Consider the following 26,334-nt stretch of genomic DNA (forward strand, 5'->3'; position numbering starts at 1 on the left):
TACTTGGTGCCTGGGACCGTCAGTCTGCATGAATGGCCTCGGCTGCTAACCTCCCCGCACTCTCTCTCTAGCAGAGTGACTGGGGGTGCCGTTGTGGGTGTGATGGGAAGGGCAGGCGGGGCGGGGGTGAGGGGGAAGGGCGGGACACCAGCTGAGGTTGCGCTCTGGCTACTGTGTACCAAGTGGCCCAGCCCAGGGCGGAGTCTCCTCCTGGCTAGGCAGGGTCCTTGCTGTCCCCTGGAGGCACTGAGGGACCTACTATGGTGAGTGCAGCCGGGGGCTGCGGCCCATGGCCCCCGCTCCGCCTCGGGCTCCTGCTCCAGCTCGTGGCGCTGCTCCGGTCGCCAGGGCCACAGGTGAGACATGGGGCGGTGGCGGGACCTCCAAGTTCTGGGCCTCGGACTGGGGGCGGGGGCAGTTGCTAAGCCATCGGGTTGAGGGTGGGGAGTTGAGGCCACAGGAGGCGCCTTCCCCTCCTCCAGGTCCAGAGGGCCTCAAATCAGACCCTGGCCAGGAAAAGCCTCCTAGGTTTGAGGGCTTGAGATGGCCCCACAAACACCCAGCTGGAGAGATGTGCCAGCATGGAAAGGCACTGAACAGGTGCCCCCTTCTGCAGTGTGGGGGTGCAGGTGGAGAGAACAGCATGGACTGGGTGGGGGGCCTCCTAAAAGTCCTGGGATCCCTGGTGGAGACACAGGGTCCACTTAAGTGTCCTCTGTCGAGAAATTCAGGTGGTTCATGGCCATTCTCCCTTACCCACACCTGGACCCTGGGTTCAGAACCTCTGGGATAAATAACTAGGAGTTGTGGGGATCAGGTCCTGTCCTGCCAGCAGGTAAGAGTCCAGTTGTACAGAAATGCAGGAAGAAGGCAAAGGCACCCAGAATAAAATTGACTTGTTCAGCCTGCAGTCCCCAGAATGGCAAACGGGATCATGGTGGGTTCGCCGTTCACGCCAGACCCCTGCCCCGCATCCCACTCTGGGTCCACCCGTGACTGCCGAGTAGGAATGAGAGACCAGGGTGGCCAGAGCAGGTGTTTCCAGAAAAATGAGAAAAACTAGAAAGGAGAAAAATTAGAAATCTTGACTTTAAAAAATGGAAATAGTTCCAATTGTAAAAATGGTTAGCTAATCAAAAACAAATGTGTAGGCATGATGATGGTCAACCCACCTCAGCTGTGGGCAACCTGTCTGCAGCTTCTTCTCAGACCAGAAAACAGGCTTCGAAAAGAGAGGGGTTAAGAGGCAGTTTTCCAACTCACCATCAAAACCACTGGCGTAGCTCCAAACCTGAGGGTCCCGGAGCAGGATGTGGCTTTTGCAGGGGTGTGGCTGGGCCACCCGGATGTTAGGTTTCCTGCTGGGCACTCAGCCTCACCCTGTTTGCTCAAGGAGGGGCTAGAGCAGGTGAGTTAGCCCAGCAGGGGCCCGATGCAAGGGCAGCTCCAGCCCTCCATCCCTTGGCTGCCCCCAAGCCTTGGTCCAGAGGACCCCAAGACCTGGCACCAAAAGCAGCTGGACTGGTCTGGGGAGGCAGAAAGGGGTCATCCCAAGAGAGCCAGACAGTGTGGCAAACGAGTATGGGATCAGGCCCTGTAATCAGAGGCTTGGTGGTTCAAGTACCCATTCTGTGTGGTCTTAGGCTCATTACCTACCCTGTGTAAGTCTTAGTCTCTCGCCCTCATTTATATAATTTACATAGTGCTGGGGACAAGAGCACTGGTCTTATTGGGAGGCTGTGAAGTCCTCTCATAAAGGCCCCAGTCTTCTCTAGAAAACCAGAAAGAATTGAGTGGTGGGGAAGGGGAGGGACTTTAGAGAGCCTCCCACCTCCCATCAATGGGGGAGCCAGTCATGCTTCCTTCTTTGTCTGTCCCCTTCTGCGAGAAGGTGACTTTGTTTCCCACTTCAGGTCCAGACCCTCAGGCCAGAGAGCCTCCTGCTAGTGTCCACCCTGGACGGAAGTCTCCACGCACTGAGCAAGCAGACGGGGGACTTGAAGTGGACACTGAAGGATGGTGAGCAGCGGGCAATCCCCTTCCTTCCTTGGACCTGTGACGTAGAAGATAAGTGTCTGGGATCTAGAATCCAATAAGCCGGTGTCTGCAGGCAACTGGACCACTTCCCAGCTGTGTAGCCTTGGGAAAGTCACTTCCCCTCTCTGAGCCTCCATATCCTCACCCATAAAATAGGGCCAAGGGTGAGGACCCTACAGAGCTCTTTGGGAGGATTAAATTACATGCAGACGAATGTTTGGCTCCGTGTCTGGCACACACTTAAGCACACAATGAACATGAGCTAGGCTTATCAGTGGGGAGTTGGAGGAGGTTACTCACGCTTCATGTCCCTGTGCCTGCAGATCCCGTCATCCAGGGGCCAATGTATGTCACCGAGTAAGTGAACCTGCGGTCTTTGAAGGAGAGGGGGTCTGGGAGATGTGGAAGCCACGGTTGTGTGGAGGGAGTTGGGTGGAGTGGGCATGGGGGCATGTTGGAAGGAAGGGAAGAGTTTGGCTATGGAGCTCTGTGGTGCCTCCCACAGAGTGGGCTCCTACCAGCTGGGAAGATGGAGGGAACTGGGGCACCCATGAACCCAGGGCGTGTGTGTCTAACTCTCCCCCTGTTCTCCTCTGCCCCACAGGACAGCCTTTCTCTCAGACCCAGCTGATGGCAGCCTGTACATCTTGGGGACCCAGAAACAACAGGGATTAATGGTGTGTTTCCTACAGTGTTTGGGGTAGAGAGAGAGAGCCCAGGCTGGAGCACCGAGGGGGCTGCATGGTTGGTGTCTGAGGGTCCTGCAGAGGGCCTCCTGCAGAGGACATTATGGGAAGGCTTTCCAGAGGCACCTGTTGAAAGGGGGTGGTGGGAGCAGCAGACTGTCGGGCCCCTGAGGGTGTCACAAGGCTTCTTCAGGACGCTGGGGGCTTCAAGGGGGAAACTTCCATCAGTTAGCTTTTACTAAATAAATAGTCACCCTGCAACTCAATGGCTTAAAAATACCAGCCGTTGATTTAACTCACCATTTTGTGGGATCACAGTTTTGGCTGGACTCAGCTGGGTGGTCTTGACTGAGCTTGCTCCGGCGTCTGTGGTCAGCTGGATGGCTGTCTTTCTGAAAGTTGGTTGGTGGTTGGCAGGCTTCTGAGAGGGACAGCTGGGCCAGGCATCGCTCATCCTCATCAGGAGAGCTTGGGCTTGTCCACGTGGTAGCAACAAGGGAACCAGAGAAAGGGCAAGGCCAGTGCACAAACCCTTGTCCAACTTTGCTTGTTATCACCTTTGCTAACGTCTTGCCAGCCAAAGCAAGTCCTGTGGCCAAGTGCAGAGTCAAGCGGTGAAGAGATAGATTGCACTTGGTTATGGACATGGCTGACAGGTCGCCTTACAAAGGGACATGCACACAGGGGAGAGAAGGCGTTCGTCTTCCACAGCGGGACTCCAATGGGGTCTATGGAATAGCACTCTGGATTTGTCACAGGGAATGGGGTGGAATGTTTGTTAGAACTTTATCCCATTGGAAGCCTGCTGTGTGACAACAGCCAAGTTACTGACACTCTCTGGGAAATGAAAATGATACTGATTGCCTCTAGTGACAGGTTGTATGTGTTTTTCTGCCCTTTCTCTTTCCTGGAAATGTTCCTTCTCAGAGGCTGCCCTTCACCATCCCTGAGCTGGTTCATGCCTCCCCATGTCGCAGCTCTGATGGCGTCTTCTACACGGGTAAGCATCTCTCCAGCCCGTGGGTCCAGGTCCAGGAGAGGACCTTGTTATGGGGGGTGGGGACAGCTGGGTACAGGACAGCAGGTAGCACACCCTGTCCCAGGCCATCTTGAGGGCTGGGCCACTTTCCACCTCCATAGGCCGGAAGCAGGATGCCTGGTTTGTGGTGGACCCTGAGTCAGGAAAGACACAGATGACACTGACCACAGAGGGTCACTCTACCCCACGCCTCTACATTGGCCGAACACGTGAGTCATGTCCCAGCGGCTCCTGGAAATTGCTTTCCAAGTTGAATCCTGCCCAGTCAGTCAATCTGTCAGTCTGCAAACATTGCCCTGAGCTGAAGAGACAGCGGTGACCCAGACAGATTGTGACCCTCGCTGACTCTGGCCTCCAGGATGGGTGCACAATGACATCCCCTAGGGTGGGTGTGGGAGGAATATCATACGGGCATTCCTGGTCACCCTGCTTCTGGGCATTCGCAGAGTACACGGTCACCATGCACGACCACCGGACCCCGGCCCTGCGCTGGAACACGACCTACCGACGCTACTCGGCACCCCCCATGGACAGCTTGCCTGGAAAATGTGAGTGCTGCCTTTCCCTGGCTCCAGCTTTTGAGCAAGTTCTCCGACTCAGGGAACGCTTACCAAGCCTCACCACATTCTGAATGACACACCCTTGGTGGACAACCCTAAGTGACCCCCCTCAACCCCCGCCAGACCCTCCTTTACCCTGAGCCGTCTTTAACATCCTCACTCCTCCATATTCCAAAGGAGCTAAGCCAGGTAACCCTGTGTGGCCCCTGTTGTCCTGAGTGACCCCAAGCAACCCACAAACACTCTGATGGGTCCTCACTGACCCTCAAAGTTGAACAACTCCTGAGAGATGACCCTAAGTGAACTCCCACAAGATTAACCTCCCCCAGATAATTCTGACCACCCCCTTGATACTATGACCATCCCATCCAACGGCCTGAGTGACCTTACAGGGGTCCCCAAGCCACCCCTTTTACCCCGACTTCATTTTGCATGGAACCCACACAAGTAACCATAACATATCCCAGCTGACACCCCCAGGGCCCCTGACTCAGCCCCTTCTCACCCAACTGACTCCCAAGTGACCCACATGCCTCCAGGCCACCTGATTATCTCCTGGGTGACCTTAATCAGACCATGGCTGACTACCCCACATTCTAAGTGACCTCTCTCAAGTGACCTGGACTGAGTCACACACCTAAGTCAGTTCTAGATGACCCTGACTGACCCCCATATCTTACATACCTCCCCGGTTGACCCTGACTGATCCCCTGATGGATCAAGGTGACCCAATACACTCTGACTGAGCTTCCCATGTCCTCCTAACCCTCCAGGGGATCTCACCTGACCCCCACACATGTGAGTGCCCTCCTGATGGCCTACCCTCCGAGGAATTCCCCCCACCTCCCAAAACGCTCTGAGATGCCTCAGGTCAGAGCTCCTTGCCCACACCTCCCTGGGGTCTTTCTTGCAGACATGAGCCACCTGGCATCCTGTGGGATGGGCCTGCTGCTCACTGTGGACCCGGGAAGCGGGGCGGTGCTGTGGACACAGGACTTGGGCATGCCAGTGATGGGAATCTACACCTGGCACCAGGACAGCCTGCGCCAGCTGCCCCACCTCACGCTGGCTCGGGACACCCTGCATTTCCTTGCCCTCCGCTGGGGCCACATCCGACTGCCTGCTTCAGGCCCTCGGGACACGGCTACTGACTTTTCCACCTCAGACACTCCGCTCCTGTAGGTGCCCATCCCTGAGGACTGGGGAGGAGCCCCCTGGGCGGACTGGAAGTTTAAGCATGACACACCTATACAGCTGAACCAGGAGCCAAAATATTTCAAACTGGGTATTTACAAAACTGATTGGCAAATAACCAGTGGCCAGCACCCCGCACCCCCCAGCCCCCACGGTGTCCCAGGACCTTTGGGATAGCCTTCTATTTGGCAACTGTAGAGCAAAATTGGCCTACAGGGGGCCTCTGGGTCTCCACTCCAGTGTATGGATGGTGCTTGTTCTGCGTGGCAGGTGCTGTGCCTTAGTGACTGTTAAAGACAAACCTTTCCCTTTTCCTACAGTACTGAATGCTTTAGAGTCCCCATCTTAGGGGACAAAGAGACAGGCTGGAAAAATAACAGATTACCCATTCATTCATTACACAAGTATTAATTGAGCACTTACTGTGTATTAGTTACCTGTCAGGCTCTGGAAGTACAATAATACAGCCTGTGTTCTTACCTAAAGAGATCTTAGAGTCTAGTGTGGAAGATGGGTGTGTAAGAGGACAATTGTAATAAGTATGATAGAGAATGATAAAAGAGAAGTATAGATTTGCCATGGGAATGTATAGGAAGGTTACCTAAATTGATACTGGGGGCAGGATGCAGTCATGGAAGGCTTCCTGGAAGAAAGGACATCTAAATTGAAACCTGAAGGATGAGTAGAAAGCGAGAGAGAGAGAGAGAGCGAGTGAAAGCTAGCATGCACATGGCAACCAGGGAACAGAAATTAAATAAGTCTGGAACATAGATCTGAGCATGGAATAAGGTCAGAGGGTGTTAAGCAGGGATCTTGTAGGATCATTGAAATGTTTGGACATTTTCTCCTAAGGCTAAGGAAAAGACATTGGACAGTTTTAAGCAAAAAAGTGATTAGAATCATCTTTTTTCATTTTAGAAAGACAACTCTGGTTGCAGTGTGGAGAACATCATAGAGTGGTAGAGCAAGGAAGTGTCCATGCATAGAATACTGCATTAGTTCAGACATGAGATGAAGGCCCTTTGGAATAAGGTGGAAATGCTAGAAATGGAAATAAGTGGAAAGTAAGAGATATGAAGGGGGGAAAACAGTAAGAATTTGGTGATCAGGGAATTTGGCGGTTGTGGGCAAGGAATCAAGGTCTGTGAGCAAGTGCTCCAGTTTCTAGAAGCACATAAGTGCTGTCCTTTTCAGAGGTAGGGAGCTCTAGAGGAGGAAGGGGGTGTAAGGAATGAAGTGCCAACTTCACACTTAGAAAACTGAGCTCTTGAAAAAGGTCTGGGCTAGACACAGATTTAGAAATCGTGACTCTAGAGTTTGTATCTGTTAGCTTCTGCCACATAACAAAGTACTCCCAAAACCTAGAGCTTAAAAACAATGAACATTAGTTATTTTTCAAGATTCTGTGAGTCAGCTGGGTGGTTTTCTGATGTGGGCAATCTGGTGGCTTGGCTGAGTCTGGATAGTTTAAGATGACCTCTTTCAACTCTATCATAATTGGTGGAATATTTGGCCTAGGGTGTGTCAAATGAGGTCCTCTCGTGCCCCAGCAGGCTAGCTGAGCCCTTCTCAAGCCACTGCTTATGATACATTTGCTATTGTCTCATTCTCCAAAGCAAGTCACATGGTTAAGACCAGAGTCAGTGTCGGAGAGCGCAACACAAAGACACAGGTACAGTGGTAACTGAAACTACCCACCACCATCACTCATCCTTCTCCCCTTTTTTCTTCTCCCTCACTAGGATGACACTGTATGTGGGGAAGGATGAAACCGGCTTCTATGTTTCTAAAGCACTGGTTCATACAGGGGTGGCCCTAGTGGTGAGAAGGGGTCTCTGAGGGGGCTGGAAAGAGGGGATGGGGTAGGAGAGGAGCCCCTCACTCATGACTCTCTATCTTCTGCCACAGCCTCGTGGACTGACCCTGGCCCCCATGGATGGCCCCACCACAGAAGAAGTGACACTCCAAGTCTCAGGAGAACGAAAGGGCTCACCTAGCACTGCTGTCAGATATCCCTCAGGCAGTATAGCCCTTCCTAGCCAGTGGCTGCTCATCGGTGAGATTCTCCTGGCTCAAATTTTGAGTAGATGAAGGGCCTATGAGCCCTGCTTCTGAGCTGGAAGGCTGATGTCACCTTCAGCCAGCTGACCTTTGCTCTGCCCCTTAGGATACCATGAGCCACCCCCAGTCCTGCATACTACCATGCTGAGGGTGCATCCCACCCCACAGAGTGGGACTGCTGAGAACAGACTCTCAGAAAACACACAGGCCCCCACCCTCTTCCTGGAGGTCAGTGCTAGAAGGGCAGAGGACATGGCGGGGACGGGGGGCTTGGCAGGTTGGGAGGGAGCCATTGGTATTGGACCTTCCCCTCAGGCTTCTAGGAGTACATCTGGGTGTGGGTCAACTGACATCACACAATCTCCTGGAAGAAAAACATACATATATGTTGTTATTGCCAGAAACATATTAGAAGTATCAAAGGATATTGGTTATCTAAATTGTGAAATAAGAATCACAGTTTTAATTTTACAGTGTATAAATTACAGAATATTTCTCAAGTTAGGAAATGTAAACAGAAAAACTATAAAACCATGCTCTACTGGGAGAGGGTTGGGCAAGAATCCCTAGTGGTTCAAGGTTAGAACAGCCATGACCTGCTCCCTCTCCCTCTGCCCCTACCCCCGCCCCACTCTCTTTCACTCTCAAATAAACAAATACATCTTTCAAAAAAAGAGAGAGAGCGGAAGGATGGAAGGAAGGAAAAACAACAGCAACAACAACAACAAACAAAAACAAACAAAAAACCCTAGCCATGAGGTGGAGCAGTAATTCTCAAATCTGGTTGCTCATTAGAGTAACTGGGAAGCCCACTCAGTCCCCACTGAACTGGAGATGGATATCTGAATTTTTTGGTGATTTCCCAAGAGTATCTGTGTTTTTTAGTGATGCCAAACCTTCCCACCCCCAGTTGCCCCAGATGCTGGTCGGTCATCAGCTAGTTTTGGAAGACCACACTTCTGGGACACCATGATGCTTCAGCACCATGGAGAGCACCCAGGCTATGGCCTCATGGATACTCTCTGCCCAGCCTGTGTACTGGGTGATGGAGAAGGGTTAGGGTTTCCATAGTGTGCTAAGAGTGAAAGCTCCTTTGTCCTCAGCTCCTGAGCCTGAGCCGTGAGAAACCTTGGAACCTGGAGAGGCATCCTGAAGAGAAAACCCCAGACTTGTATCCAGGGCTGGGACCCCAAGACCTGTTGGCAGCTAGCCTCACTGCTGTCCTCCTGGGAGGATGGATTATTTTCCTAATGAGGCAGGTAGGCCTATCACCCCTGACCTCAAGTCCATCTTAAGGTTTTCCTTGGGGGAACCCTGCCCCTCCTCTCCAAGACCACTCAGTAGCTCTCTCTCTCACCCAGCTCTGATTCTATCCCGTCTTTCTCCCAGCAGCTCCCTGGGCCTCTGCTACTATGTTCTGTATGTTCTTGGTCTGGTGCCAGGCTGTCTCAGGCACGACTGCTGGGCCCCACCACAGCAGGACCTGCCCACGGCTGAGTCCTCTTGTGCCCTGTATTTCAGCAGCAACAGCTGGTGGAGAAGGAGCAGCAGACCCTCTTGGCACCAGCAGACCATCCTCACATCTCACAGAATGCTCAGCCCCCACCATCAGGGGCCACCCCCCAGGGCCAGAAGAAGAGCCTTCCAAGCCCCGCAGAGCAAGCCCAGGCAGTCGAAGACCCAGAAGGTGAGCTTAAGTGAACAGGAAAGGGCAGAGTCAGGCACAGAGAACAGATGGGGCAGGTTTAGCTTCAAAGTTGTTTATTAGAAGTCACTATAGTACAGCACTTAAACCTGAGTAATAAGAGAGGATTTACAGCCTCCTAGAGAGTTAAGCACTCTAGAAATGTCCGCCATCATTCTTTATTTTTACCTTCAAGGACTCTCCGGCGGAGATAGAACTGGGTATAGATCTAACTCCACTAGCTGTTCACTTTGACAGGTGCCTTCCTCCTCTGAGCTTTGATTTTCTCATCTTTCAAATGGGAGTAACAACACCCACCTCATTGTATCACCTCATTATGAGAAGTTACCGGTATCATTATTATTAAATCAGTCTTACGTGATGTTAATAATATTTGTGTTAGTTTAACATCATATTTGGTGACAGTACCAGTAAATTACCTAAGTCTCATTTTTTTTTCCCTTTGTTTCTCTCTTTAGGACTTTTTACTTTTAAACATTTCTCTTTTGTCAATTAGACCTTATAAATGAGCCCTTTCAAGCTCCCCCTAGTATCTGAAGATGGCCCCAGGGGGGGGGCTTTTCCATGCTCTTATTGGTCAGCCTAGGCTACTTCTCCTGCTTCTTTGGCTCTGGGCTGGACTGGCCTTCAGTCCTTTGCATGAGCTGCTGCTGGCACCTCCTGGTCTCTGCTCAAACCACTGCCTCGTGCTGTTGTCCCCTTAACTCAGGCTGAATTGCGCCCCACTCTTGGCCTGATGTTTCAGTGCTGCTCCCCGCATCCACTCTGTGTTCACCCTGCCCCTGCAGAGACAGAGCAGCTCCCCTTCCTGAGGGGCTGGCTCCTCTAGCAGGTACCCACCGCACCTGCAAAGGTAGCCTGAGCCCCAAGGGGTTGCAGCTCTTGTCAGTTTACTGGCTCTGGGGGGGTTCACTTAATACTCACTCCCTGCACCCTGAAACACTCATCTCCTGGGGTCTTCAGACTCGAGTTGGATCTCTCCCCAGACAGGCCACACTCCATCTTTTCCCAAAATGGCTCTCGTCTAAGCACCCTGTTGTTCTTCTTGACATTGTCCTCCATTCGCTCCTCACCACCAGAGTCCGTCAGAGCCCGGCAACTCTGTCCCTGCCTTCTGAGCTTCCCACTCCCACCTGTGTTTCCAGGCCCTGAGCCCAGCCACTCCTGGGGGCTCCGGGTACACAAATCTATGTTACTGCCTGTATCTTGAGAGATGAGAGTGAAGTTTTCCTAAAATAACCCAGAGCAATGCTAAGGAACAGCTCGGTACTTTTCTCACTGATCTTGGTGCAGATTCTCATTTGCTTTTCCTAGAGCTAGTTGCAGAGACAGAAGTGGGCAGCCCTTCCAGAGTAGAGTATTCTTGGGGCCACCGCACTGCACAACTCTTGGGGCACAATGTATGTTTAGCTGTATGCATGGTGTCCCTTGGAGCTGAACAGGGCACAGCCTGGCCAGACATGTGTGGGTCGTTGTGAGGGGTGTCTCACAAGCTACCCAAAGGGAAGAGCAATAACTGTCCAAGCCTATAGACCTCTGCCTGCCTGCGTCAACCCCATCCTTCTTAATAGGAAACCAAGGCATTCCGGGGGCTCCCTGGTCCCCTAGAACAAACTCTGGGACAGCTTTGCATCCAAATGCCCATTGCTGTTCTGTCCTATCCCGGGGGGTCAGTCTTTCCTGGAACTGCACTCACCCTCACCATACTGACAGTTGCCAAGCCCACCTTCCTATTTGAAGCCAATTCCTCAATGAAAAGGGTTTGTTATTAATTGGTGGAGGTGGAGAGAGTGGCAGAGGAAGTAAATAAAGAAATCTGGGCAGAAAATGCCAGAAGAGGGAGAAGGATAAGGAAGATAATATAGTAGCCCATACCCCCACTCTCCTTCCACACATTCATTTAACCTACGGTAATGCTGTGTGGGATCATCAACATGAGTTCTACTTTACAAATGAGAAAACTGAGGGCACTGAGGTGAAGTCACTTCCCAAACACACACAAGGAAGCGGCAGCCCCAGGCTGGGCATGAAGGGTGGGAGACCAGAGAAAGGTGGAGGCAGTGGTGGGTCTGGACTGAGCAGCCGCTCCCTGAGACGGTGCCCTCTTCTCTCCCCTCAGCTGAGCAGCTTACCGTGGTGGGCAAGATTTCCTTCAACCCCAAAGATGTGCTGGGCCGTGGGGCAGGCGGGACGTTCGTTTTCCGGTGAGTAGGTAACCAGAAGCTGGGCTGGACAGGTGACTCTCATGGCACTTTGGGCCAGTCCTTCGGGCGGGCCAGTCTTTCAAAGGCTCCCAGAGGCGGGTGCAGAAAGGAATCTTTTCCTTCGTCTTCCTTCTCTGATCGCCCCAGGGGCCAGCTGGAGGGGCGGGCAGTGGCTGTGAAGCGGCTGCTCCGGGAATGCTTTGGCCTGGTCCGGAGGGAGGTCCAGCTGCTGCAGGAATCGGACAGGCACCCTAATGTGCTCCGCTACTTTTGTACCGAGCGGGGACCCCAGTTCCACTACATTGCCCTAGAACTCTGCCAGGCCTCCTTGCAGGAGGTGAGCCAGAGCTTGGGGGGTGGTGGGGTGGTAGCGGGGGTCCCAGGTTGCACAGTGATGCTCTGTCCCCTCTTCAGTACGTGGAAAACCCAGAGCTGGAGCGCTGGGGTCTGACGCCCTTGACGGCGCTGCAGCAGCTGATGTCCGGCCTGGCGCACCTGCATTCCCTACACATAGGTAGGCCCTGCCCCTGCCTCTCCTTCCACCCCACCCTCCAGCCCTGGCCCTGCCTTCCCCACAGCCCTGCTCAGCTCTGCTCTGCTCTTAGTGCACCGGGACCTGAAGCCGGCCAATGTCCTCATCGCTGGGCCTGATGGCCCTGATGGCACAGGCAGGGTGGTGCTCTCAGACTTCGGCCTCTGCAAGAAGCTGCCTGCTGGCCGCTGTAGCTTCAGCCTCCGCTCAGGCATCCCCGGCACGGAAGGCTGGATGGCCCCCGAGCTCCTACAGCTCCTGCCCTCTGACAGTCCTGTGAGTCCTTCCCTGGCCCCGTGCCTCTCCTGCTGTGGCCAAGCCTATTTCTTCATCTGTAAAGTGGCATAGTTCATCCCTTCTTACCTAGAGCAGTGGCTCTCATCCAGGGACCATTTCACTGTCCAGGGGGCATTGGGCTCTGTCTAGAGACACTCTTAGTTGTCACACCTGGTGGGTAGCGGCCTGGGATGCTGCTGGAGATCCTACAGCGCACAGGACAGTGCCTCATATTGTGTGGTAGGGGGAGGGGCGGTGTTGGAGCATCTGGCCCCAAATGTCAATAGTACGAGGGTTAAGGAATCCTGAGCTAGAAAAGGGTTTTCAATCTGCACTGTGCTGCAGAATCATTGGTAACCTTAAGAGAGTCAGAAGCCCAGGCCCCACATCCAGGGATTCTGACCAGACTAGCCTGGAGCACGTGACTCTAATAGGTAGCCAGGGAAAACCACTGGTGTCCAGGGTTTGGGGAGCACCAGAGGAGCGAATATAGTTGAAGCCCAGAGAAGTGTCTGACCCCCAGAAACCCCAGGATTATGGATTTCTGAGTTGTCAGTGTGTGGGTGGAAGATGAAATCATGCACACAGATGAGAGCACAGGAAAGGTCGTCGCTAGGCAAACCCCTGTCTAAATCAAGAGAAAGCAGGAAGTGGCCACCCAGAGATCCAAGGACTAAAGGATCTGATGTTATGAACTTGTACAGATTTTAATTAGTGGCCAGTATTTTAACTCTTGGGAAATTCCACATAACAATCTTGATTTTGGATCCTTTGGAAAAATCACAGCTCTGCACGTGGGAGAGTCCCCTGGAGTCCAAAAGGTCTCACTGCCGCTTCATTCCCTCACACCCGGCCAGCCTCACTCGCTTCTGTTACCTGCTATGCTAGGCCTGGAGGAATGCAGCTTGCACACGTGCACTAGCAGCTCAGGAGGGCCAAGATTTTGGACGAAAACCGTGGGCCCTTTCCGGTGGTGCAGAAGGCGGGAGGTCTCAGGTCGAGGAGATGGTGCTCAGGAAGCATCCTTGAGTTCTAGTCTGAACCAAACCCTTGGCGGACATAACAGCTTGTGGGAGAATTGAATCTGGCAGGCTTCCCGGAAGCAGGGACTGCCTCCTTATGTTGGTCTCTCTGGCCCCCAGACAAGCGCAGTGGACATCTTCTCTGCAGGCTGTGTGTTCTACTACGTGCTTTCTGGTGGCAGCCACCCTTTTGGAGAGAGTCTTTATCGCCAGGCCAACATCCTTGTAGGGACTCCCAGCCTGACTCACCTGGAGGAAGAGGCACATGGTAAGGGGGGATGGGGCCTGGCAGGGAATGGAGGAGGCAGGGCATGGGGCTGGGCGGGCCTGAAGCCATCCCTCCGACTCTCCATTTGCCCCTACAGACAAGGTGGTTGCCAGGAACCTGGTGGAGGCCATGCTGAGCCCCCTGCCCCAGGCCCGCCCCTTGGCTCACCAGGTGCTAGCCCACCCCTTCTTCTGGAGCAGAGCCAAGCAGCTCCAGTTCTTCCAGGTCAGAGGGAAATCTTGGGGATGGCCCCAACTAAGTCAAGTGTGGGTACTGAGTGATAAAGAGGAGTCCAGAGTGGCTGGGAAAAGAGACTTGTCTGCCTGTTCCAGAAAGCCCAGCTCCTTCTCGGAACCAAGCTCGGGCCTAGGCACCTATACGTTGCCATGCCGGCCCTCCACGGTCTGCTCACGACCAGACTTCCCAGCCCCAGCCTCCACCCCACACCCCTACTCACCCCTAACCCCCCAACCCCCCATAACACATGCGCCATGCCATTCAACCCTAGTTGTCACTCATGCTACACTGGTGCCCAGATAGCCCATCCCACTTGTGTGAACTTGAGCAAGGGACTTGGTGCCTCTGAGCCTGCTTGCTCACCTGTAAAATGAGGACAAGTGTACCTACCTCACTGGTTGATGAAGACCTAGCAGGTAACATGGAGACAAGGCACCAGGAAGCTGTACTCGAGGGGTAACAATCCTTTCCTAAACCAAGAAGCTTTTGCCGTTTTGCTCCCCCAAGCCATAGGGCACTCCTGGGCCTTGGCCTCTGAAACTGGTCATAAGGCTCAAGAGCTCTGTGGGATCCTAGGACGTCAGCGACTGGCTGGAGAAGGAGTCTGAGCGAGGGCCCCTGGTGGCGACGCTGGAGGCGGGGGGCTCCGTGGTGGTCCGGGGCGACTGGCATAAGCACATCTCTGTGCCGCTGCAGACAGGTAGAGGCCGGCCTTGGGGTGGGGCTGCCAAATGGAGGGGAACCCAGTGGGGGCAGCCTTGCCAGAGTTTCCTGCCCACAGATCTGAGACGGTTCCGGACATATAAGGGGACGTCAGTGCGAGACCTGCTCCGTGCTCTGAGGAACAAGGTGTGCTCTAGGGTCTGCATGGGGCCTGGGTCACAGGGCATCCTGGTCATGGCTAAGCAGGGCCCTCTCACCCTTCCTCCAGAAGCACCACTACAGGGAGCTCCCGGTGGAGGTCCAGCAGGCACTCGGCCATGTCCCCGACAGCTTCGTCCAGTACTTCACGGCCCGCTTCCCACGGCTGCTGCTCCACACGTACGGCGCCATGAGGAGCTGTGCCTCCGAGAGCCTCTTCCTGCCCTACTACCCACCGGCCTCAAGGGCCGGGAAGTCATGCCCAGCCGGGAGCTGAGGCCGCCAGACCAGGAGTGGGGCCCATGGCTGAGGCCAGCCTCGGTGGCAAAAAAAACTGGCAGAGTCTTGGCAGCCCAGGGCTTCTGGAGCAAAGATGTGTCCAGAGCCCAGAAGCCAGGCACTCTCAGGGATTACAGAAGAAATAGAAGATTCACATGTGTTTAATGTATATAAAGGCAAGGAAAGGACAGTCCCAGATTCAAGAGCAGTATTCTGTACAATGCATATGGTGGGGCTGAGGGGCAAGGGGAAGAGGCCATAGAACCCACACCCGAACATGTACAAAAATAACTTACACGACGACCCCCACCAGCAAGGATGATGGAGCTCTCCCCAGCCCCCAGGGCTGGGGGGCATATTCTAGAAAACGGCGCGAGGGGAGCTAACCAGTGCAAGCCAAGGTGCTGTGGGGGTGAGAAGGGGTGCCAGTCCGGAGGGGAGGAAGGCCTACGAGGAGGCCTTGAGGCGGCTGGCGGCCGAGCGGGAGCTCAGCAGTTTGTCCACCATGGTGCGGGCATAGCGGAGCCGGCTGGCCAGCTCCTTGGAGCAGCCGTATTCCTCCAGCAGGCTCAGGCGGTACGTGCGGAAGTCCCGCCTCTCGTCGATGTAGGTCACAGCTGCCATCAGTGGGCACAGGATGAGTTTGGTATGGTCCTAGGAGGGGAGACAGAGTTACCAGTGGCCTGAAGGTCCCAGCTGCTAGTACAGGCCAGGGAGTAGAGGGGAGACATTCCAGCTGACGAGGGGGGTTCCCGCCCCCACTCCTGCTCTTCCTATTGCCTGATGCCAAGCACAGGTCCCACACCTCCCACTCCCCACCCTACTCTGGGGGCCTGTGGACAGGTACAGGTACCTCACCCCGACCCTGCCCACCCCGCTTCACCTGGAAGAAGTTGATCTGCACACAGCCATTGCTGAGGTGCAGGATGATGGCGCTGCGGGTGCGAAACCAGGTGCGCAGGTAGGGTAGCCGGGCGAGCTCATCGCCTTCCCGGGGCGTGATGTTGGCCCCCGCCTTCAGCAAGTGTTCACTCATGTAGTTCCGGAAATACTTCAGGAGGGTGATCTGGTTGGAAAAGGAGGGAGGGAGGCCAGAGTTAGAGCCTAACCGCCCTGCACGTGCCTCCCTCTCGGCAGCCCCAGACCACGTGGCCACCAGCCACCGGCTGGCGCTCACCTTCTTCATCAGGGAGTTGGGATGGGAGCTCACGGTGAGGTAGGACTCGGTGCCATCACGCTCTATGTACTGCAGGCTGTCACCGTCATTGTAGAGGATCAGGCGTGTCGAGTCATTGAAGAGCACCCCCACGCTGTTGTCACATAGCTGGTACCCTGGTGGGTGGAGGGAGACCTCAGGAAGTGGGAGAAGGGAGCAGGGCAGGGCACTAGTGAGAGGCCTGGGATGGAGACAGGAGACTGTTGACAGCAGAGGACCAAGGAGCCAAAAAAGGCAAGAACCTGGAACAGCTCAAAGGGGCACCTGGCTATACCCGAGCCACCGCCCATTCTGGAAGCAACCTACCGAGGCCGTACTTGTCCGAATAGTCCACCCACTTGCTGACCCAGAAGATGGGGATGCAGGCAGGATCCTCAGCCTCCTCTGTGACAGAAACAGACAGATGGTTGGTCAGCACCCACATCTTCCCCTCCATTCCACTCATGTGGCCCATGCCAGGGAGGATTGCTGGGCACCCCACCCAGGCTCTTTCAAGAGTCCTGGGGCCCCAGAGAAAAGCCAAGCAGGGCCTGTGCCACCACCAAGCCCTCGAAAGCAGCAGGACAGAAAAGTTCCAGTTCCATTCATTCATTCATTCCGTCCATCCATGCATCAAAGGCCCACCCTGGACCAGGCACTGTCAACAGGTGCAATGAGCAATGGCATAAAACCCAGCCTTCAAGGAACTTACATTCTCATTATAGGGACAGAGGCTGATCAACATAAATATGGACAAAATAAATGTTATTTCTATCATGACGAGAGTCAGTGGCTAATGGATTATCTAAGTTTTTGGTTCTGAGTTATTAAGAAATTATCGGAGTATATACAATTCCAAATACATCAAAATGTTATGTTCGGGGAGCCTGCGTGGCTGTTCGTTATGTGTCTGACTTCGGCTCAGGTCATTATCTCAGGTTCACGGGATCAAGCCCTGTGTAGGGCTCAGTGGGGAGCCTGCTTCTCCCTCTCCCCCTGCTTGTGCTCTCTCTCAAATAAATAAAAATCTTTTAAAAAAAACTGTTGTGTTTAGTGCATGTGATAATCCCTTATTTAAATACAGGGGAGTAAGAAGTGCTCAGAGTTGGGGGCCAGGGAAATGCTCATGGAGGGACACTGGGGCAGACATCTGAAGGAGGTGAGTATGAGCCTTGCATATATGTGGAGGAAGTACATTCCAGAAGAAGGGAACAGTATGAGCAAGAGCCCTGAGTCTCTTGAAGACTAAGCAGGAATCCCCTTGACAGCTGAAGGAGCATATGAAGATGTATAAGGTACCACATGGAGGTGCTGGAAGATGGAGCACTTGCAGAGGTAGAACACATGAATCAGAAAAAGACAGGCGGGGCCTTGAGTGTCAGGCTAACCCATTTGGATTTTAATCTATAGAAAAGCGGGGAACTAACGGTATTATGGAGACAGGGCCTGGACAAAGCCCCAGACACTCTGCGGTGGCGACTTCCCCGCCCTCTCCAGGTGCACAGGCAACCCCATCCCCAGGCCCCTACCATGCCCACCTTGCCTCACCAGCCCCCGCTCTGAGGGCTTGGATGCATTGACGCTGTGTAGCTGCTGTAGCATATCGCCCAGGTGGCAGTCAACCACCTCATTGGTCTCCCGGACCCCTGGCTCCTCTTTTTCCCGGGGCCGCTCAGGCATGGGGTTCTCCGTGCCTGTGAAGAAGATGATGCATAGTCATTAGCTGGGCACAAAGGCAGCAGGTGGGAGGGGAATGGGACCCTCCGCCATAGCTGGTACTCTCCCCAGAGAAAAATTATTTTAGCTGCCATTGCTTTGGGTCAACTGAGTCAGTGCTGGGTTACAGAGCAGCAACAGCCACACTCATGTGACAGGAGCATGGGACTCATACCTCTAGGGCCAAGCCAAGCCCTTAAGGAAGGTTTCATGGTCACACACACCAAAGAGCTTCAGATGCTCTGGCCTCTCCCCCCATACTGGGCCCTCCAGGACACCACCAGTCACTCTGGGAGACGGTGTGAAGGCACCACCAGCTCGGAGCTGCCCAGCCAAAAATTAAAACCCAGAAAAACAGGAGGGCTTGGTTAATCGTATACAGCTCATCAACAAAATGGATTAAGCAGGCATTTGTTGAAAACATGAGATTTTTTTTCCACCCCCAAGTTTTATACAAACGTCCAAAGAGTCTGAAAAGATACACTTTCAGATTTTCTCATTGGTTATATTTGGGTTAGAAAAGCACAGATGGTTTTTTTATTGTCTTTATGCTCTAATGTTTCTTTCCCAACCAACACATGTTAGTTCTCCTTGTAGAATACGGAATTTGTCTTAGAATATTTTTAAGATCAGAGTTTTTAACTTAAAAATACTATGCTGTGGTAAGAACTGAAATGTGAAATAATATATTTGGGACTTGCTTTAAAAACCCTAGCAAAGGGGCGCCTGGGTGGCTCAGTGGGTTAAAGCCTCTGCCTTCGGCTCAGGTCATGATCCCAAGGTCCTGGGATCGAGCCCCGCATCGGGCTCTCTGCTCAGCATGGAGCCTGCTTCCCCTCCTCTCTCTCTGCCTGCCTCTCTGTCTACTTGTGAGCTCTCTCTCTGTCAAATAAATAAATAAAATATTTAAAAAACAAAAAACAAAAAACACCCTAGCAAAGGAGGGGCGCCTATATGGCTATCAGCTAAGCATCTGTCTTTGGCTCAGGTGTTGATCTCAGGGTCCTGGGATGGAGCCCTACATCGGGCTCTCTGCTCAGCAGGGGCGTCTGCCTCCCCCCTTCTCTCTGCCTGCCTCTCTGCCTACTTGTGATCTCTGTCAAATAAATAAATAAATAAATAAAAATCTTAAAAAATAAAATAACAATATTTTATACATTATAGGCCAAAGAATAAATCCATGAGTACATATTGATACAATTAACGGAATAAATACTTGAGAGAGAAGCGACAGCTCTTCCTTAGAGAAGAGTTCTGATAAATTAACTTAGAAGGAGTGGGGAAGAGAGAGGAATCTCCACTAGAATAACACATTAGCAACTGCCTTAGTGAGATCCCAGGGGATCCACCGAGATCCACCAAGGATACAAGAGTTTGAGGAGAAACAAGATTGTCTCAAAGTAGCTCAAGCAAAGGTATCTGATTAGTTACGAAGGGAAAAATTGGAACTCTGAATCAGACCCCACTCTAACCAACTGCTCAAGATTAATATTACCAATAAAAAGAAATGGCAAAAATAAACAAAAAAAGGAATCCTTAACGGTTTAATTATCAAAAAAAAAAACCCACCCCAAAACCAAAACAATATTAGATTACAACAGAAACAAATGAATTTATATGTTAAATTGGTGCTATATCCACACAGAGGAAAAAAAATATTTCAAATAACCTTTTTAAAAGCACTAAATACCCTTAGTGAAATATTCTAAAGACAAATGGACTTGAACAAGCTAAAACATCACTTGAAAAGAAAAACAGTAAGAGGAACTAGTTTATAGATGTTGAAAAATATATGCATGTTAGTATAAGGAAACAAGATTGTCAGTTGAGATACAAGAACAAAATCAAAGAAATAAAAATCTTAATATTGTATTTGAACTGGACACTCATAAATTACAAAAAGTAGTAACTCCACAATAGACAAAACAATATTGTACCAGTGTTAAGTTTCTTGAACTTGCTGTGTCATGTGCTACAGTTATGTGAAAGAATCTTTGTTTTTAGAAAAAATACACTGAAGTATTAAGTGGTCAAGGGCAGGACATATACAACTTACTTTTAAGTGGTTAGGGAAAAAAACTGGGTGTATACACACACACACACATGCACATACACACTTATATATATACTAAAGAGAAAAAGGTAAAGTTTAAAAAAATATTAATTGGTGGAGAAAAGGGAGCTTTTGTCTATTCTTCCATCTTTACATAATCTGACTGTTGAATGTGGTGGGGGGGTCCACTGCATTATGCCCTACATATATATTTGAAATTTTCCATATTTATTTTCAATGAGCCATCATTGTGTGATGTTAGGAATTTTTTACATGCTAAGAGTTTTTCAGGTGTGGCATTCAGTCCACTTGCCTTTTTCTAGGTGACAGGTCTGATCCATCCATGGTTAAAGGCCCTGTCTTTCCCCACTAGGGCCCACCCAGGGGCAGGGCAGTTTGCCCTGAGTGGGGTGGGGGCTGTGGATTCAAGGACAGGGGCGGGTCCTACACACGCCTGGGCTCTGGGAGCCACCTATCCACACAGCTAAAGCCTAGGCTCTCTCTGGGGGCCTACTGTTTTACCTTTATTGAGGACTGTGAGAGGTTTCCGGCTGTTGGGGTCCAGACTGCTGGGAGCAATGGAAAACCGGGGTGCAATTGTGAGACAGGTGATGGGGAGCCGGGCAGGGATGTAGCCGGAAGTAAAGAACTCGTCATTGAGCAGCTCATGAATGGTGGGGCGGGCAGTAGGATCTGTCTGAAGCATCTTCTGGATGAGGGAGGCGGCCACAGGGTTGACATGCTGGAGCAGAGAGGGAGCGCAGTGAGTGGGACATAATGGGGAACCCAAGCGCAATGCTGTCATAGGCACTGCAGCCCCTGGCTCACATACACCCTGTGAGCCATGTTTCCCAAACTGGCTTTACTGAGTTGACACATGTCAATCTAAGCTGTGAGAATGATCACTTCTCTTTTTTTGAGCCTCAAGAGTCCTCGGATTTCCCTTGAATTTATTCCAGGGCAACTTAACTTGTTCACCACTAGGGTAGCACTTGAGAACATAGGTTGTGGGGTCTTAAAGACTTGATTAGCTCCCAGTACTCTCCCTAGTACTGCCCGTGATAGAAGCTATGGCAAGTAACCCGACATGCTCAGGACTTTGTGTCTTCATCTGGAAAGTAAGGACATAGCAACGAGCCTAGAGTCCTACTAGGATTCGATGGGGTTTAACCCAGCACAGGTCAAAAGCATAGTAACAGCTTAGCATTAGCTGTACACTTACTATGTGCCAGGACAGTGTTCCAAGCTGTCATGTGTATTAACTTGCTTACCCTTCACAAAAACACCTAAAGGGGCAGAGGTCTCTATTACCATCTCTCTTTCGCAGAGAAGGAAATGGAGCACAGAGAGGTTAAACGCCTTTCTAAGAATATGTATTTAAAGTGGTGAAGTCGGCACCCACTCCAAACCCTCGAGGGTCTGTCCATCTGAGAGTTAAATGATGCTTCGTGAGAGATTTTGTCTGTCCTCATGCAGACAGGGCCCTTGACTTCATAGGAGTCAAGGCTACCAAACCGGAAAGCAGCCACGTGTCAGGCTTCTGCACAAACAGGCTATTCCTTTCAATGCACTGACGCCAGTGGTTGTGAAAATGCACATCACTTTGGATTTGGGGTGGTTCAGGACTTGCTTACTGTACACAAGGTACCCTGTGAGCCGCTCCCTTTTATAAATGGAAACTAGAGTTCAAAAGATTCAGGCCACTTGCCCAGTTATCTGGCTACTACGTGGCAGAGCCCAGTTAAATCAAGGTCCATTCCCTGAGGTTAAGCAGCACTTCTGTGTCTGCCTCCAGCTCCCTCCCCATTTTTTTTTTCTCTTTCCACATCTTTTGGGTCATCTACCCAACGTCTGAGAATCTATAAACTCTCTCCTCTTAGAAAAAATGCTTCTGTGCACACATGTCAAGCTCTGTATGTTTTAGTCAGAGCCCTGTGGCTATCCTAGGGGTAGGGGTGACCTAGCTCTGTCCCCAGGATATGGCTCGGCTCAATAAACAGCTTTTGGGGGGAAAACCCCTCAAAACAAAATATATTTAAACTTTAAAAAAAAGTGCTTTAGTCACCTTGGGAATACTGTAGTCATTCTTCTTGATCCGGAGGTAGGTCTCTTTAAGGCAAGAGGTCTCAAAAGGTGGTTTGCCCACTAACAATGTATACCTGTAAGCACAAGGGGGCGGATTTGGCTCAAGGCTCCCAACCAAAACCTACCTGCCAGAGGAATCATCTCAGGGTGGGCATCTGGAAATTCTGACTTTGGGGTCCTTGAGGATAGTCATCAAGTCCACAGGAGCCAGGGCATGGGTGGGGCTGAGCCCTCAGAAGAAGACAGGTGACAGCACCAGGACTCTTAAGGCCAGTAGTGACTTTCCAGCTGGAGCCTGTAGAAATCCAGGGCCCCAGAGGCTGCAGGCCAGTATAAAACAGGTCCCAGTGTGCAGGCTACCTGTCCTTATAGAGACAGCCCCACTTTGATGGCTCTGAACTGAAGGCATGAAGTTTTCATTTGAAAAACTCTACTGCAGAGAAGTCTGGAAGCCACTGCTACAACTCACTTTTAGTTCTCCAGTACCTCGGCCAACAACAACCAAACAAGAGAACACCCAAAAAGGCCCAACCCTCTGCCCACCACCCACCTGCTTTAAGAGGCCTTGATCAAGACTTTACTGTGCATGGAAATCACCTAGGGATTTTGTTAAAATCCAGATTCTGAGCCAGTCAGTAGCCTGCGTCCTGAGATTCTGCATTTCTAACAAGTTTCTGGGCAATGCTGCTGCTCTGTGGACCACACTTTGAGCAGCAAGGGCTTAGAGCTGCTTTGTGGAGGTCCCCCCACCCCCATAGCCCAGGCCGCTGCAAGAATCCCACAGGATACACCAGTGACAAGAAAAGATATGGAAGTCAGGCTTTGTTTTTGGGCAAATCTGTTCTCTGGAGCAGCCTCTCCATAGGCAGAAAGGTCCGAAGGATAAAGTCAGCCAGGTAAGATGTCCAAAAGGGCCAGGTGGGTCTGAAGACAACTCCCAACTTACATGATACACCCAATGGACCACACGTCCACCTCGAAACTGTGCCCTTTCTTGCTCAGCACCTCAGGAGCTATGTAATTGGGAGTCCCGCACAAGGTCTTCTTGCGTTCCCCGTCATATTCCACTTTGGTTGCCAGTCCAAAATCCCCTGGGACAGAGGGAGGAAGAGGGGGTATTCAGTTGCTAGCCTGTCCTCTGCCAATGCAGAAAGCTGGTACAGATGTGACTGTCAAGAACCAGGGTCATTTGATCCCTCTGGCTCCTACTCCTCATAAGCAGCAAGGCTTGTCCTGGATTCTTCCCACCATGATGGCTCAGGGCAGTGCCCCTCCTTGGCCCTACCCTTAGAAAGGAGGGCCACATTTCTAAAAGGGAACAGATGGAAATGGCACAACTCAAATGCCCTCAAGGAATCAAGCAAGTAAAGGTCAGCACTGCTATTTGGCAAGTTTGTGAGTTAAGAGCAGGGAGAGCTGGGGGCTGTGGCAAATCTGAGGGAGCCTAAGGTGAACAGCAGCTTTTTAGCACAGCAAAGAGCTGCGTGAGGGCATACTGTCTTAGAACTGCAGGGGCTTCCAATTGTTTAAAGAGAGTTCCAAATCTTAATTTTTATAACAAGCATCCCAATTTATGTCAATGGAAACGAATTCAAATTCTTTTAAAAAGTACTGTGTAGGAGCACTAAAAAATGCATCTGCAGGATACAGGCTTGGGCTCCGTTTTAAATTTCTGTGCTAAAGAGAGGATTCTAGAGGCCATCAACAGCCCAGACTTCTACCATCCTCTTCCTCCCTCCTTTGTCTCCTTCCTATTTCCTCTCCCAGCCTCCTCATTTCGGCTTCTGGGGGTGTCAAGCACCCCTGCAGGCCCAGCACTCACCTATTTTCACCTCCAGATCCTCATTCAGGAAAAGGTTGCCCAGCTTAAGGTCCCGGTGAATAACCCGGTTTCGGTGCAGGTACTGGCAGCCAAGGACAATCTGCCGAAGGTAGTAGCGGGCTTCCGGCTCGGTCAGTGCTTTCCTCCGTTTGTGCAGCTCCAGGAGAGACTGAGTGGGGGAAGGAGAGGAGCAATGGGGAGCCGGTACCAAGGCACAGAGGGAAGGGCTTGTCATTAAAGCAGCCCAGGACACCCCCCACCCTCCAGGAGAGCTAGGAGCTGTTCTCTCCCTAAGACTGGCCCCTACCGCTCATAGCACCCCTTCTCCCACTAGCTGCCTCCCAACCCTTCTACCTGGAGCACCTCTTTCAGCTGCGCTCCCCTCCCGGAAGCTCGGAGTCCACAGTATCCCTCCCTAGGCCTTTGCGCAGCAGGAGATCCCTCTCCAGCCGCCTCTCTTTCCGGAAGCTCCGAAGCCAGCTCCAACCACCCTCTCCCCGACCCAACCCTACCCCGGAAGCTCCCGACTCGCAGCACCCCTTCCCCGGGACTCCTCCCTTAGCAACTCCGGAAGCCCCTGCGTCCAGTACCAGGATTCTCCTCCCACTCGCGCCTCCCCCGCTCCGCTCAACACCTAGGTTCAGGAGCCTCCTTTTCCACCAGCAACAGTTCTCAGGCACCACTTAACCGGAACCCCCTCCCCTAGCGTCTCCAAGTGCCAAGCACCCTCTCCCCTCTCCTCAAGACCTTTACAACCCCTAGCTCGAGGTTCCCAGCACCTCTTCTCTAGCAGCTCCAAGCTCCTGGAGCCCCCTGCCCTGGTCCCGAGGCAGCGACACTCACCCTCCGGCGGCAGAGCTCCAACACCACGAATACGAAGTCATTGTCCTCGAAAAAGCCGTGGAAGCCTACGATGTGCTGGTGGGCGAGGCTGCGGTGAATGGAAATCTCCATGGACATCTTCTCCTTCTGGTGCGGCTTGAGCAGCAGAGACTTAGGCACGATCTTGCCCGCGAACACCTCCTTAGTGTCAGCGTCCGAGATTTCGAAGCACTTAGCAAAGCCTCCCTTCCCCAGAAAGCGTCCCCGCAGGTAGCGCCGCCGGCTGCGCGGGTCCACTAGGACCTCCGGGATCTCTTTCGCCGGCGGAGCAGCCGCCGGGGCCCCGGGAGCTGCACCTCCGGGACCCCCGGCTTTCCCTGGGTCCGCTGGTGCCCGCGCCAGCTTCCCTGCAGTTGCCGCCGCACTCATGTTCCCGGAGCTGCTCCACGGACCTAGCAGAGTCTGGGTAGAGGCTTGGCACCGCTTCGCTCCTCCTCGAATTCAAACGCGGCGCCGGGAACGTTACAAGAGCCTGCGCGCCACTGATTGGCCGCGGGGATTTAAAATCCAAACCCGCCCGCCGCGCGGCACGATGGGAGCGCTCTACACCGCGGCCTCCTTTAAACCCGTCCGCAGCCCGGGTGGCTTGGGGAGAGAAGCTTGATTGACAGGGACTCGTGCACAGCCGACACGTGGGAAACCTGGGAAACCGTACCCAGCGAGCGGATGCCGAGACCGGCCGGAGGAGATCAGGGAGTTCAGGGTTTCTTCCTTTCTCTGCGGCCGGGAAAGGTCCTGCAGTTCCCATGTACCTCCTCCAGGAAGCTTTCCCCAATACCTTCCTCCAACCCCACCCCGCCTTCTAGACTATAAGCTCTTGAGAATAGAGATCTGTCAGGGCAGCCTCAGGCAGCCGCCTCCGAGACAGCTGAGCTGTGCTCAGCAATGTTCCCAGACACCCCAATAAGCTAAAATCCAAGTAAAAACATGGAGCTTGCCAGGCTGATGCACTTTCGTGGCTCGGTCCCTACCTCCGGGGTAACAGCTGCTCCTAAGTCCCTCCAGAATATAGAGCAACTCCACTCAAGCATATATGGTTCAGGGACCACCAGCATTACCATCACCTGGGAACTTGTTAGAAAATTTCAGGCCTTACCGCAGACCTCCTGACTCCGGAGTCTGCCTTTCAATGTGACTGCCAGGTGATTCCCACACATTCTGATGTTCCAGACGCACACTACCAGGGCCCCCCACGATGCAAGAAAGTTGTCTGGCTTGCTCACTGCTGTATTTCCCAGGGCATAAAATAGTGGACCCTCAAGTCTCTGGTGAGAGGAAGGACGGCTGGTTGGCAGAATGCCCAGCAAACTGGCAGGCCAAGGCCATACAGCTCGCAGGGGTGTGTTTTGTTTGGCCTCCCATTTTTGAAAAATTGGATTCATTTACAGCACTTAAAAATCAAGACAGCTCACATAAAAATTCAGATTGGTGTTTTTTCCTAACAAAAACTAGAAGGTCCCGCTGCTCTATGTCTACCTATTTTCCCAGCTTGTGATAGTGCCCAGCTATTTCCCTCTCTGCCCATTTCCCTGACTTCCCAAAGTACTGGAGTGGCAGACCTGGAACAGCAAAAAGCCAGTTCGAAGCCCTTTTTCTGTGCACCCTTGTACCCTATGATGT

General features: G+C 52.4%; 2 protein-coding genes across 3 annotated transcripts; one reads left to right on the forward strand and one right to left on the reverse strand.

Annotated features, from left to right (window-relative positions):
• Nucleotides 1-260: 260 nt before the first annotated feature.
• Nucleotides 261-14,981, forward strand: ERN2 (endoplasmic reticulum to nucleus signaling 2). The gene is made up of 22 exons (XM_032843943.1): nucleotides 261-356; nucleotides 1,914-2,019; nucleotides 2,361-2,394; nucleotides 2,642-2,714; nucleotides 3,651-3,723; nucleotides 3,864-3,971; nucleotides 4,209-4,310; nucleotides 5,236-5,500; nucleotides 7,259-7,337; nucleotides 7,425-7,572; nucleotides 7,684-7,805; nucleotides 8,681-8,836; nucleotides 9,099-9,264; nucleotides 11,402-11,486; nucleotides 11,634-11,823; nucleotides 11,901-12,000; nucleotides 12,092-12,294; nucleotides 13,437-13,584; nucleotides 13,682-13,809; nucleotides 14,398-14,521; nucleotides 14,603-14,670; nucleotides 14,753-14,981. Exons 1-22 carry the CDS (start codon nucleotides 261-263, stop codon nucleotides 14,957-14,959), a joined length of 2,781 nt encoding a protein of 926 aa, XP_032699834.1. The 3' UTR covers nucleotides 14,960-14,981.
• A 123-nt stretch (nucleotides 14,982-15,104) lies between these two features.
• PLK1 (polo like kinase 1) lies at nucleotides 15,105-25,482 on the reverse strand. 2 transcript variants are annotated; one of them, XM_032843942.1, is made up of 10 exons: nucleotides 24,676-25,477; nucleotides 23,833-24,001; nucleotides 22,957-23,101; nucleotides 21,991-22,084; nucleotides 20,448-20,667; nucleotides 17,695-17,850; nucleotides 16,484-16,561; nucleotides 16,139-16,293; nucleotides 15,845-16,027; nucleotides 15,105-15,615 (listed from the first exon to the last, which is right to left on the reverse strand). In XM_032843942.1, the coding sequence occupies exons 1-10, from the start codon at nucleotides 25,081-25,083 to the stop codon at nucleotides 15,409-15,411; spliced, it is 1,815 nt and encodes a 604-aa protein (XP_032699833.1). In that variant the 5' UTR covers nucleotides 25,084-25,477; the 3' UTR covers nucleotides 15,105-15,408. The 2 variants fall into 2 exon arrangements, with proteins under 2 accessions (XP_032699833.1, XP_032699832.1); XM_032843941.1 differs by having other exon boundaries at nucleotides 15,845-16,293; nucleotides 24,676-25,482.
• Nucleotides 25,483-26,334: the final 852 nt, after the last annotated feature.

This window comes from Lontra canadensis, unplaced genomic scaffold (genome assembly GCF_010015895.1).
Source record: "Lontra canadensis isolate GAN:19392208 unplaced genomic scaffold, GSC_riverotter_1.0 scaffold146, whole genome shotgun sequence".
In the NCBI taxonomy this organism is placed as follows: Eukaryota; Metazoa; Chordata; class Mammalia; order Carnivora; family Mustelidae; genus Lontra; species Lontra canadensis.

Excerpts from the sequence above, each read along its gene's own strand:
- ERN2 (XM_032843943.1), top strand. The coding sequence starts at position 261 with ATGGTGAGTGCAGCCGGGGGCTGCGGCCCATGGCCCCCGCTCCGCCTC. Across the intron at positions 7,573-7,683 it reads TAGCCAGTGGCTGCTCATCG|GATACCATGAGCCACCCCCA; the intron begins GTGAGATTCTCC and ends TCTGCCCCTTAG. Across the intron at positions 11,487-11,633 it reads GGCGGGACGTTCGTTTTCCG|GGGCCAGCTGGAGGGGCGGG; the intron begins GTGAGTAGGTAA and ends TGATCGCCCCAG.
- PLK1 (XM_032843941.1), bottom strand. The coding sequence starts at position 25,083 with ATGAGTGCGGCGGCAACTGCAGGGAAGCTGGCGCGGGCACCAGCGGAC. Across the intron at positions 24,002-24,675 it reads TGGAGCTCTGCCGCCGGAGG|TCTCTCCTGGAGCTGCACAA; the intron begins GTGAGTGTCGCT and ends TCCCCCACTCAG. Across the intron at positions 20,668-21,990 it reads ATGACTACAGTATTCCCAAG|CATGTCAACCCTGTGGCCGC; the intron begins GTGACTAAAGCA and ends TCTCTGCTCCAG.